Source organism: Carassius carassius, chromosome 24 (genome assembly GCF_963082965.1).
Source record: "Carassius carassius chromosome 24, fCarCar2.1, whole genome shotgun sequence".
Taxonomy (NCBI): domain Eukaryota; kingdom Metazoa; phylum Chordata; class Actinopteri; order Cypriniformes; family Cyprinidae; genus Carassius; species Carassius carassius.
Genome location: NC_081778.1, coordinates 12,382,494 through 12,396,834, shown reverse-complemented (window position 1 = coordinate 12,396,834; position 14,341 = coordinate 12,382,494). Strand labels below are relative to the sequence as shown.

The 14,341-nt window shown below is 37.9% G+C and overlaps 1 protein-coding gene across 3 annotated transcripts in view; it reads right to left on the bottom strand.

Annotated features, from left to right (window-relative positions):
- LOC132102837 (cyclic AMP-responsive element-binding protein 5-like) overlaps positions 1-14,341 on the bottom strand; it is a 61,350-nt gene that overhangs the window by 27,492 nt on the left and 19,517 nt on the right. For all 3 annotated transcript variants that reach the window (XM_059507517.1, XM_059507518.1, XM_059507516.1), the window contains exon 6: positions 127-253. In XM_059507517.1, the coding sequence (XP_059363500.1) occupies positions 127-253 (127 nt within the window). The remainder of the gene's footprint in view (positions 1-126; positions 254-14,341) is intronic.

Below are 14,341 nucleotides of genomic sequence, written 5' to 3'. Positions count from 1 at the left end.
GTCTATTAAAGATTAGCTTGTGTGAGTATTAATGCATTTCAGTTGCAGCATCTGGAGGCATCAGGAAACCATGACTGGGATGTGTAAATGCATTGTGTGTGTTTGTGGGTTTATTTATGATCTCACAGGCATTAGAACAGCAGACGATCCTTGCATAGTCGGGTCAGGCAACGTGCCAGGCATGGAGGCCGGCAGCGGCTGTCGCTGTCTGTTCCTCAGGTGCAACAACGAGGAAAGGGAACCAGGCACTGGTCTAAGAAAGAGAACCAAAAGAGAAAGAAAAATGAAGGAAATGTGAGACGAACTGGTTTTTCATCAGAAGAAACTTCAGAAGAAAAATGACAAGAAAAAACATTTATTAGGAAATTGTACCATATAGAATTCAGTTCTCATTTTTGATTTGTCATTGTTCCCAAGAATTTTCAGTGCCTCATTCGGTCTTACTTAAAGGTATAGTTCATAGAAAAATTACAAATCTGTTAGCATTTACTCATCCTCATGTTGTACGTTTTTAGGATGTATTTATAGGATGTCCATATCAGATATTTATTTATCTGATATTTTAGACACATATTGACCTTAAAACACAGTTTTGAGGGCGTGTAGGTTTTCAATATTCTCATGTCACTGATCCTAATACCAGAATTTACATTTTTGGGTGAACTATCCCTTTAAGATAGTCAGGCATGCGCAACAATGCAGAATGGCTTTCCCAGCAAGAGACATTGTGCTGGAAGCACTCAATGGAGTGGCAATTTACTGGCTCTTGCCTCAAGGCTAATCAAACCCTACATTCTTCAATGAAAGCATGGGTGTGGATGAATACAAAAAAGATGCAGAGGTGAATTGGACATGTGGATTGAGGTGGATTGTTACAAATCTCTCTCATAGTCTGCAAACTCACGAGAGAGTTTAATAGCATAATACAATCTATGAAACGTTCTCTCATAGAAGTAATGTACTACACAGAGCCTCAGGTGTGGCTCGCAATATGTAATTCCGAACACACAACTTCCTCTCTGGGTTGGTACGAAGCTGCCAGCACTACACTTTCCTTGACCGCATCAATATTTAGGGAGAATGTGTTTAATATAGCATTCACTAACTTCCCCACTATACCACCTATAGATTTGGACCACCACACAGTATGGAGAAACGCAGTTTGTCTGAATAACCTTTAGCCTCAGATGACAAGCATTATTTCAGTCTGATTGGAGAGCTGACGGACAGCTGAAAGGGAAAGGAGGGGGTCCCCACCTGAACAAATACCTGTATTTATCTGGCCTAAATAGCAGCATTTACACTGCATGATTACTGTGTATGTATACACACACACACACACACACACACACACACACACACATGCACATACGGTCATTAACATTCTGACATATTGTCATTTGTGTCGAATCACATCAAATCACATTCCCTCACAATAGACATTTTAATTCAAGTACTTACTTTCCGATTTTTAAAAAGTGCATTCTATTTAAGCATAAATGTGTGTAGTATGAATGTAATCCAGACATACTATATTCACCATGTTGTCATTTTGTCAAGTTTCGTCTCTTCACTAACATCCACAACTCTTCTCCCATGGTCTTGTGGAACAATTGGACACACACTTTAATTTCTTGGTCAAATTAGCAAGTAATTCAGATACTATTTGCATACTGTTTTATGAATACTATAAACTTGGACACACCACACTTTTCACATACTGTTTTTCTACTTTATAGTAGGCAAGTACTGTATGCATATTCAGAGGCAACCTGAGCTCGTCTCCTTTTGTTTTCTAGTGTATAATAAATATAAGGGAATTTTTAGAAGGTGAAAAAGGATTTACATTATTGTGGTGGAGAATAGCCACAGAACAGCTCTGAACAACCATTCAGCCAAAATAGTGTGAAGAAAAAAAATAGCCTTGGCCTGAAAGAAAAAGAGAGTGGGAAACAGAGAGCGGGGCAACTCTCTACGGGCCAGTCCCGCTGCACATTAAAACTCAGCGAACAGGAAACGCTCCTAATTAAGAGCTCAACCTGGCCAACGGGAAGAAAGACGCTTTAGACGCTGTACAGGTTCCCTGTCATACTCGCTCACCTGCTACTCAGCAAGAGAGAGAAATAAAAAGTGTGTGTCAGCAGAGAATAAAGAACGAACCTGTTTTGAAAGGGCAAAATATCACAAGACAAAAACTTTCTATACTCCCAGAATTACTGCTCATGTGGGTATATGTCAAGTGCATGACTGTCTGTGTGTATGGTGTAGTGTATATTATATATTAATGACAGGCTGTCATTTCAGAGGGGATAATAAGACCTCCATAGGGTGAGGGGTGGGCATATGTTCACACACAGTGCAATCCTGACCCTATCCTCTCACATTACACACACTCCTGTTCCAACATGACATCACTCCTCCCTTTCTATTCCTTGCTTTCTTTTCTGTTTTTCTCTCTCGATTTCAGCCAGATCCACCACTATCACTCCCTCTCTGAGTTAACAGACACCAAACCCAACATCACTGACCTTCCTAGAGAGCCTCAAGTCTTAGAGAGATTAAGATGTCACTCTAAACTCTCCTTGCATATAGGGTTATAACATCACAGTGTAAACTACAGTCTGATTGTGACTTAATCAAGCATTTACAAACAATACATAATGCATTCTAGTAGAGAGTATAGGTGGCCTTACCATTTTTTTGTTTAAATCATTGTGAAATTGCCACATACAGTTTAATGCAGCCATTTATGCAAGAATGGTTTGGAGAATGATTTACTCAGAAATGCACTCACAATGAATGGCCCTTAAAGAGAATCTAAAATAAACATTCTTGAAGAATTGAAGAAGAAGATTTGACTGAGTTCTAGAAGTTTCTACCTTTTAGGTACTAGTAACATATTCACTGCATTCTAGAACTGAATCTAAAGGAAAATTATGAAGAATCTTTGAAGATTTAGAAGCAGTCTAGAAATGTAAAAGTTGTAGTTAGGGACATATTTACTACATTATAGAGCATAATAGGGAATAATAATTCTAGTTTTACACAGACACATTCTAGAACAGAATCTAAAAGAAAATAGAGAATTGAAGAATTTGAAAAGATTTAGGGCCATAATACTAAACAAGGCAAATTAGCATGAGACTGCAATCCCATAAAAGCACCTATGTGAGTGGAAAGCTCTTTAGGTGATCTATTGACAATGCGCAAATTAAGAACACAGACACAGCCCAATTATTTCTATAATTACCAGTGCAATCTACCAAGAGGAGCACAAATTATGAACTCTTGCAGACATGCAAGCACAAAATGGACATTAAATAATGGCATAAATACCAGTAAATTTACTTATTGCATTACATGACTGTTAGTAAATCTCACTTTTAGAAGCATTGTAGAAATGTGTAACATTTAGGTGCCATATTTACTGCATTATAGAATATAAACTGCATAGAAATCTGAAAATGCTTTACACAGACACATAATCAACAAATTCTAAGGCAATCTAAAAGAAACTTCAAAAAAATAGTTTCTGCTAGTGACATTTCAATCTTTTACATTTTAGAAAATCTAATGAAAATCTAAGTTAAACACTAGATTGATTTTTAGTATCCTTAAAGTTTGTGGATTTTAGATGATGACTTTCAAAGCATTCTAGAATCCAATTCAAAAGACAATGTTCTAAAACTATAAATTCTAAAAGATTCTGAATAGTGATATTCAGTGCTATTCTAGAAAATATTGAACATTTAGTAGATTCTCGATTCTGGATAGTGATATACAATGAATTCTTGAATACAATGTATTACTGAAAATTTTAGATGCTACACATAATCAAGCTTTTACTTATGCAATACATGTTTCATTAGGCTTTGTATGGCAGCCCTATGCAAGAAGAAAACCCTTAACAAAAATCAAAAAATTCTAGACAGTGATATTCAATGCATTCTATACCTAATCAAGAAAAAAATGTAATTCTAGAAAAGTCTTTATTCTGGATATTGATATATATTCTCCATTCTGGAATGCAACTAACAATGCATTCTTGAACACAATCTAGAAGGGAATTCCAAGCATTTTAGAAAATGTTCAGATTCTACACACAATTCAAGCCTTTTCATAAGCAATACATGTTGCATGCAGCCTTTGTACGGCTGTCCTAAACATAGTATAAACATAATATTTCATAATCATAGTAAGTAAGAGACATTATAAAGTTGTTTAAATGATGATATAAGCACATACATTCATCTCTACATACCCAACTGAAGTCACTTCAGTGTAAGAGGATTAACTACCACTTCAGTGAGAGAGAGAGAGAGAGAGAGAGAGAGAGAGAGAGACGAGAGCCAGAAAGAAAGCGAGAGAGAGAGAGAGAGAGCCAGGCACAGTCAGCCCACTGACTCATATCCTTCCCTTCTGACTTCACTCCAGCAATGATGTAATGCTCTTGGCTTCTTGCACAAATCCCCCCCCCCCCATCTATCTCTCTTTTTAGGTCTAAACTCTCTCACAATCTTTCTCGCTCTCTCCAAATACCATGTTCTATCTTTCTCTCTCTTACTCATTGCACCACACTAACTTGAGCAGACACTGTAGCAGCGATGGTGCAAAAACGTTTCTCTTTTTTTCTTTTTTCTTTTTTTTCTACATTCGCTCTGTGAATGTAACCAAAACAGCCCGGGGCATGGTTCCAGCCGCTGGGAGACGGTGGTGCGGTCTCCATGGCAATGGGCCTAAACAGCGGGAGAAACAGAGAGAGGCCAAACAGCTTGCAGCTGCCTGGCGCTCCGAGTAAACACGGCACAGGACCTGCCCCTGATTTACCACTTTAATCACACTCAGAGAGGGAGAGCGAGAGAGCGGGCTTGCCACGGGCCCAAGGACTGCAGAGTGGGTAGAATCATATGAATCTGATCAAATAAATCAAGCTGAGATGGGCCGGGAGGGAGCCTGTGTCTCATTAAAGAGCGTTGGGGATGGGGCGGTGAAATAGCACTGTTAGGAGGAGGGACTTCGTTGACAGGCGACATAGACTTAAGTCCCATGTAAAGTTGAGGCCTGTCAATGAGAACAACAGCAAGAGACTTATCCTGGAATACCTCAAGGCAAACAAGCATGGCACAGCTCACCACAAAGCCCCAATTATGCACGGATACATCTCTCATCGCTGCCGGCTGAGAGAGAAAGAGTGTGTGAAGAAGATAGAGAGAGAGACAGACAAACAGCCCACAGTAGTTTGGCTCACCACCAGCCAGTTGTTTCTTCCCGTGACTGAAACTATGCTGAAGCTCTACAGCATGACTGACCAAGGGAGGTTTCAGGCTCCGCCCCCCACCTGTCTGTCAAATTCATCACACTGAGAGCAGCATGATTTGAAACCTTCTCATGGCTAATCGATTATGCTTTTAGCCATGGAAATGCAAACGACATGTAATAGCATTTCAAACAATTCACTGTGACAAGACAGCCTGTCTAGTGTGGATAAACCTCCAACATTCAAGTTAGAAAATCTTCTTTGTTGCTGTAACATTTCCAGAGTGTATTAGGGGAAAGTGTTTAATTGTACACCCGCTTCTTTCGTAATAAAGGCACATTCACATCAAGGATGATAACTATAATAACTATAAAGTTTTAATAATCATTCCAATTCTTTGAGAATAGGCAAGTCCACAGTCTCCACACCACAACTGTAATGATAACAACACACAGGAACAATGTATTTGGAATCAGTTTCCGAAAGATTTTTTTTTTACAACTGATGAAGAATAAAAGGATAAAACACAGCCAATAAATCTATTTGACTTTAAAGAGCTCAAGCATTTAAAGCAGCAGATGATATAAATGCAGCACAAGTTTATAATGAACCGAATATTGTAATGCATTGGAGTAGACACTACCATAGTTGTCTTTAGCTTTGGTGTGAGCAGGCCTTAAAGTCAACATAAATTTCAAATAGACACTATTTATTTTCTCATGACATGATTCTAGTCTTACGCCCCAGATATACTTCAAGCAATACTGAAGAACAAATGGGTGTGATGTCATTTTAAATAAAATCTGGCCGAAGTTTGGTTGGAGTTTGTTTCGATCGTTTGAAACAGCTCGCCAGGACAAACTTTCCAGAAAACATTCCGCACCCAGAGCGTTTGCAAACACAAACTTCAAACCTCTTGAGTGAAGAACAAAAAAGAACTGTGCCGTGTATTTATCGGGGCATTTATTGTAAATGATTAAGGCATACTGTATAATTCAAAAAAATAACACCACAAGAGAAAACTTAACAAGATCCCACCAAATCCCAATGGATAAGATCCTTAAATCAGTTTTCTATGAATATCTTTGAAAAAAATTTGTGAAAAGGTCACACTATGGATATAAAACAGGTTACAAATGCTGTTTTGTGTTGACTACAATTTTTACCTTGAACACCTTCACATTGTTCAAATAAAATCATATCATGAAAACGTCTTTTTGGAAATTTGCATCTTGGTAATACCACGGTATTCAAGTACAATGTAAGTATGGTATGTATGGTAGATGAATATGATCATTTTACAATGCAATGATATACACCAAAAGCACCATCTCATTCCATCATGAACCATGGAACCACCACAGTTTGTTTTCTAAGGACATAGGAGCTCGGATATTATACTGTTTTGTATTTCTCAAATGTTATAGTAAATTACAAATTACACTACAAATTTAGACAAGTTGGTCATTGATCACGGTCATTGTCATAAATATCCTTTTTTTAAGACCTAAAAATAGTGCAAGATCATAAACACTAAATGATTTAAATTTATTAATAACATTTCTTTTTTTTCTTTTTTTTTTTTACTTTTCCTAAATAGTCCTAAAATGATGTTTACTTCCTAATTTAAGTTAGATTTTAAATCACAAGTGTTCAATGTGATCTCAAACTTATGGACCCCACAATACACCTGTCCCTCTTATTTTTATCCATATGACAGATTTTATTTTATCATCCCTTCTCCATCCTTTCATATTCGGACCCCTATCTTCAATCTACCCCTGATCCCTCTCTTCCTCTGTCCAGCAGTTCCTGTCTTCCTGTTGTCTGCTCCAGGGGTTTCTCTCTCTCTCTCTCTCTCTCTCTCTCTCTCTCTCTGTCTTTGCAGGAGTATGTGTGTGTTTCTGCATGTGTCTGTGTGGTGGACAGGGATGACACAGTGGTGCAGGAATGAGAGGAGCAGAGCCTGGGCGTTCCTCTCCAAATGCACTATTAAACCCTACGCCGTACACAATGAGCTCACTCTAATTCAGCTCAGATGTACATCCTGCCCGCCTGTCTTCTCTCTCTTTCTGTCCTCTAAAATTCTTTCTCTTTCAGACATGCACAAGACATCCTGCATATCCAGAAGATGCCACCCTAAATGGAAAGATCTTCTTAGGGTGCATGACAACAAGTTTTGGCTTTCTCTGCGCATGGTGTAATTAGCTAAAACATCAACCACAGTTTAGTTTTTTCCATCAGAGGGGGTCACAAAGTTTAAATCACAGCAATGAGGCTCTGCATTTCTGATCAATGTGATTGAAAGCGGTCTATGAAGAAATCGATGATGTCTGTGTTCTGGCCCACAAGAGGAGCCGGTTGGGGGGGTTTGGGGGGAAGGATTTGGGAGGGCTCTCTTGTGCAGCCTCGTACAAAAACAACACTGCACCCTGCCTCGGCTAGGGTGAATCAATCCCAAAGAGCAAGTACCAAGTTTTGACAGGTTGGAGGCATAAAACTGTGTAGTACGTGAGCATTCTGATACTTCAGTGTCCTAAGAGAACAATAATTGAGTTTTCTTTCTTGCCTTTTATAAGAGAAAAACAAAGGTTATCATGATGAGGTTTAAAATCAGCCCTATAGTCATATTGTGAGATATGAAGTATCACTGTGAGATGTAAGGTTGCAATTATGATAAATAAATGCCCCAGTTACAGTAAATGCAGTCTCACTGTGAGATAATGGCAAGATATAGTCATATGCAAAGTATATAATAATTTTTATGATTAACTGTACATCAAATTGTGAGACATAGTCACAATTATAAGGCAACTGTGAGATTAAATGTAAAATCGGCTTCTATTGTGAGCTACAAAATCTGACTATAAGATATGAAGTAAAAATTACAAGAAATACATTTACAGTTTCAAAGTATAAAAAGTCACATATTTTTACAGAGTACAAAAAAATATTTTTTTTTTATTGATTTTAGATTCATATAAAATTGTAAGATATAGTCACATGAATAAGTTAATTATGAGAAAGTTTAAAGTCAGACATGATTGTGACAATGTCTCACTGTAAGATGCTGTGAGAGTTGCAGTTGAGAACTATATGGTTGCAACTGTAAAAAATTACAGGAAATTAAATCATTTGAAAAATAAAAAATCACATTGTGAAATAGATAATCACTGTTACAAGAAATAAATTCATAATTGCAAACTTATAATTTCACAATTGCAAAAGTAAATGTTGCATGCAAAGTACAAAGTGAGACATTAGTTATGATTAAATTGTGAGCTATAGTTACAATTCAGAGAAAAAAACTACAGATATAAAGTCACAATACAAGAGATAAAGGCACAATTAATAGAAAAAGATGCAATTAGCATATCAAATGAGTAGAATGTCAGGATACTTACAGTATTCATCTATAAGAAAACTAGATTTTGATGAAACACTGAACCTGTTCCGTGTGAAGTGGGTCAAAGGGCAATGCTAACATGGCATGGACATGCCTGTATACCTACAGAACATACTTCAGTAGCTAAGAATTCAGTAGGTGCTCTGAATGCATTAACAGCCTCTGGTTGAGGCAGGTTACCATCACTGAGTCACTGCATCTCATGCTGTTGTGTTGAAGTGCACAGGTTCCTTTTCAGCCACCAAAATACCTCACAATCTTCCTGTTATTCATGGGTGTGAAAATATGTTTAGAGGTGTGAAAACACACAAGTACGCAAATTGCAGGCACAGCAGAAAAGGGAGCAGTTCAGGTTTGCTTCCACTTTCAAATGGCATCAAATTTGCAGTGGAGCTACCAGAACATCCTGCTGCCACACTGAGGTTTTCACAATTCTTTTAATAGTCCAATGCATAAAATAAGCAATCATTATTCATTTTACAAACAGCAATACATTATGACATTTCATATTTAATATATTTTAATTATTATTATTAATTATTATATATATACACATTTATATATTAGACACATACAAAATAAATTGCTTTTTCTTGATCATGCATGAGAGGAACTAACCTTTTGAAGCTAGGAAACTCTGATGGAGGAAAATAAAATTCATACGCTCTTCCTTATGTCAGCATGGGGATTTTTTGTCTGATTCTTTAGTAATAGAAAAGGAAGTGTGCCGTACAACGCAGTTATTTATTTTTGTTTTATGAAGTTATTTAGAATGCTAACTGTTAGCATGCATTTTGCCCCTTTAGTTTTGCTGTGTGTTCATTTATTTTTAAATGGGCTGGAAAAACAAGAATTCTTTTGATTTATGAAGATAAAAGTCTTAATTAGCTTAATTCGCTAACTGTTAGCATGCTTCTTTTGTTTGGCTTTGCCATCCAGTATCTATTATATTGTCTGTCGCAAGAGAGTTTCAACTAAAATTGTCAATGTCAATCACCACAGCTCCAGAAGAAAAGACCTATTGTTGCTGAACTCCCATATCCATCTCTTCTTCAGTACAGCCACCATTCAAACACTAGTTACATTTAGTGTTCGCTGTTACCAGTAATGTTCTCTAACCCCTGGACTTTCTTATCACTCAGTCAAAGAGGCTGAGCCCCCTCACAATGTTTTATCTCAAGCCGAATGACTATGTCTAACATATTTAACACTGACATGACTTAGGAACAGATGTTAGTGTTTCACAAGCAGCGAGCATTCAGATCATTTGAATAGTCATGACATTCAGATTCCCTGTGCTCCGTCTTTCCATTTTTCTTTTTCTGTTAGTCCAGAAGGGTCTTATAACTGTTTTTTGTCAAAATGCCTCTCTGATGGTCTCCAACCCACCTCCTACCTCTGTAGGGACTGTATTGCCTCCTGAAAAGACCAGGTTCATGCTGGTTAGTGCTGGTTTGATGCTTGTCTACCTTGTGAACCATCATACTGTAGCCATGCAAAATTAAATGAGACAATGGTGTTCAAAATTACAGCTGGACCATTCTTCAAAATATCTTTGTGTTCCGCAGAAGAAAGTTAATCACAGAAGTTTGGAAGACATTAGGTTGATTATAAGATCCCTACGGTATATTAGCATCCTGTGCAAGGAGCTAGCATCCAAAGCACAACATATGACAGCGTTTTTAGCAGGGCAAGTGCGCATAAAGGGGGAAAAGCAGAGGAACGCTTGCAGAATCACAGGAAAAGTTGGGGGTTGAGGGTCCTTGGGTTTCACAGCTGTGGGCCCCCGCCTGAGCCCTGCTAAGCAGGCAGACTTGAGGAAAGCCAATCTTAATTGATTCCAAGCCTCCCAATCTCTTCAGTAAACATGGCGGAGCAATGAAAATGACTTGTTATCCTAATTCAATGGACGCTATGTAACTCTGTCGATCTTCACATCTAAAAAAAACCCAGAAAGCAGATGGATCCTGGATTAAGCTTAATGCAGTCATTCATGATCACTGTACAGTTAATTACATTTGTAGAGAGAGGGGTTTTATTTTATTTTATTTTATTTCATTTTTTTATTGCTACCTGTTGTATCTGGAAATAAGTACTGCAAATTCTTTTATCGAAGTGTGTGTGTGTGTGTGTGTGTGTGTGTGTGTGTATGTGTGTGTGTGTGTGTATGTGTGTGTGCGCGTGTGTGTGTGCGTGCTTGCGTGTGTGTGTGTGTGTGTGTGTGTGTGTGTGTGTGTAAATATTGCCTGTTCTATTTCTGATCATTTAACCAGATTTCTCTCAAAAACAGGAACAATACATTCTTAGTAAGCAGACAAGCTGAGTACTCACCACAGAAATCCCCCAACAACGAAACATACAGTAGGTGAGTGGATTGTGTACTAGATGAACAAACAATACAATAGCCCCTGAATAGTGAGTCTTCTCAGATGAAACAGTTTCATATATATATATATATATATAGCTGATGTTCACCATAGAAAATAGTAACATTCCAGCTACTCTGATGCAAGCTTTCCATCCGATACACCATGTTTATATGCCGAATTGATGATTTACCCCCCTTTTCTAGGAATTGTATAATATGTAGACATTAACATTTCACAACAGCCAAGTATTTCTAAATCATGCACGTCAAAACTGCATCATTCAGGATTTTTAGTTAAATAATGACCAATAATTTCCTCCTATTAACCCTCTATGGTACGGTGTTGCCTCCAGGCAACATAGTCTATTTTAGCTTTTTTTATATAAAAACTTAATAAAATGTAATTGTTCAATGCTCTCTAAGGTGAGGGGAACTCGTATTTAACCAATGAAAATGCAAAAGAGTGGTCACATGACCCACATGGGTTCATTTTGTTCCCTCTTTCAGCACACGTGCACATGTCACATGGCTCCATATTTTCTCCACTGAAAAAGGCATTTTCCACTCATTTCTGTCCAGATAATCAGCTACAAAAAATCTGAATCACCTTCATTGGTTAGTAAAGAAGTATTTTCAGAAAAATCTACATTATATATCATCAAATATATCATAGGAAATTATATAAAACTGCATGTTGCCTTGAGGCAACATTGTACAATAATGGAAACTCATAAGGCCATACCAGGCATACTAGGTTTGAATACACTAGGTTTGAATACTCCATATTGGAGAACCAGCTTATGACAAGCTGTATAAGGTGCGCCCACTGCTGACATCCCTCTTGGAGCAGTTCCAAGCAATCCCAACTGATGAAAATCTTTGTGTGGTCGAACAAATTGTGCCATTCAAGGGAAAAAACCCCATGAAACAGTACAATCCCAGAAGCCAAAACGCTGGGGATATAAAGTCTTTGTTCTTGCTGATAGCAGTGGCATGGTCTACAACTTTGAGGTATACACTGGGTGTATCTCTCCTTGCAATGGGCAGCCTGACATAGGCGCTAGTGGTAACATAGGACATGAAAAGGAAAGGAAGGGGGGCTTTTGAGGAAAAGGAGACCATTTACAATGGGGTTGCTCTTAGGGCTGTGAAGTGGCATGATAATCGAGCAGTCACTCTCCTCTCCACCTTTGCGTCAGCGAATCCAGCAACCACTGTGATGAGATGGGACAAAAAAAGAAGACAACAGTCCAGGTGAAATGCCCAAGCATTGTCACCAAGTACAACAAAAGTATGGGAGGGGTTGATCTACTAGACTCCCTCATTGCCCTCTACAGAACAAAGATTCGATCCAAAAAGTGGTATCACCGAGTGGTCTTCCGCATGTTTGATTTTGCTGTTGTTGAGACTGTGGCATCCCCCCAAAGGATGTGAGCAGCCTTGCAAAATTCAAAGCTGAAGTTGCAGGATGTCTCTGTATGGAGAAGAAGACCTTGAAGAGAAGAGGGAGACCATCACAGCACACTGAGGAAGAACAGCCTGAGAAGCGTCCAAAAACCCCTGTAGAACCACGACCATCAACACTGGTTTGCATTGTTCAGACCGGTCATTGTCCTCTTTGGAAAGGTAGATGCAAATACCCAGGTTGTTCAGGCATTGTAAAAGTGCAGTGCTCAAAATGTGTTGAGAGGAATTGCTTCCTCAGCTTTCACAAGCAGCGAGGTGCCATTAGTGAGGAAGGAGATTTTGTGTAAGTGCTCGTGTACATGCAGATCCTTGTGTGTGTGTACAGTATGTGCATGCTTGTTAGGATAAGGTTCATATTAGGATAAGGTTATGGTGATTGTTAATGTTTTAACTTGAAACAACACCGATTGTAATGTTTTGATATCATAATTTGATGATATGATGGTTTGCGTTCCACGATGGTACAATGTTGCCTGAGGGCAACAGCTGGATTATAAATGTTACTTTTTATTAAATATGAAATGTGTAATTCATTAAAAACTTGATAAATGTGTTTGTTCAAGTGTTTAGTTAAAGAAATTGATGATTTCAGTAAATATATAAATTATTTCTTCATGAAAATGTCAAATGTTTCAATTTGTCCATTGTGGTACAATGTTGCCTTGAAGCAACAAACTTTTAATTAATAAATAAATTTATAAAATAATTATTATGTTTATTGATACTGTTATAGTGTCCAATTTTAAGCAGGAAAAACATAACAAATATTTTTTTCCTCACTGATATCATATTGCGTACCATAGAGGGTTAAATTCGGATAAGACAGAGATATTACTTATTGGACCAAAAAACAGTACACAGAATCTAGTATACTACAGTTTGCAACTAGACGGATGTACTGTTACTTCCTCTACAGTCAAAAATCTGGGTGTTATATTAGACAGCAACTTATCTTTTGAAAACCATATTTCCCATGTTACAAAAACTGCATTCTTCCATCTTAGAAACATTGCCAGGCTACAAAATATGCTACCTGCTTCTGATGCAGAAAAGCTAGTTCATGCATTCATGACCTCTAGACTGGACTATAGTAATGCACTTCTAGGTGGTTGTCCTGCTTCTTCAATAAACAAGCTACAGGTAGTCCAAAATGCAGCAGCAGAGTCCTTACCACGTCAAGAAAATATGATCATATTAACCCAATTTTACAGTCTCTGCACTGGCTACCTATTAAGTTCTGTAATATCAGTCACAAATTATTACTACTTGCGTATAAGGCCTTAAATGGTTTAGCTCCTGTGTACTTAACTAGCCTTATACCACGTTACAATCCATCACGCTCCCTAAGGTCACAAAACGCTGGACTTTTGGTAGTTCCTAGGATAGCAAAATCCACTAAAGAGGTAGAGCTTTTTTGCATTTGGCTCCCAAACTCTGGAATAGCCTTCCTGATAATGTTCAGGGTTCAGACACACTCTCTCTGTTTAAATCTAGATTAAAAACGCATCTCTTTCGCCAAGCATTCGAATAATGCATCTCATAATTTGTGACTGCAGTTGTATTTAATCAAATGTGCATTCTTATTCTTTAGCTTGGGTTAAACTAATTAATTTTACTTGGTTGGAACAGCATCTACACTAATTATGTCTCTATTTGTTTCTCTGTTCTGCCACAGGATTTACACAAGCTCCAGTCTGGATCCAGATCACCTGAGAAGAGATGACTCCAACCCCTCAGAGGACCTCAGATGATGCTAACCCTGAAACATACAGAACTTACAAATATTGCTACTTACTATACAATTACATTATAATTGCTATAAATAATGTTAATCGTCTGGTTG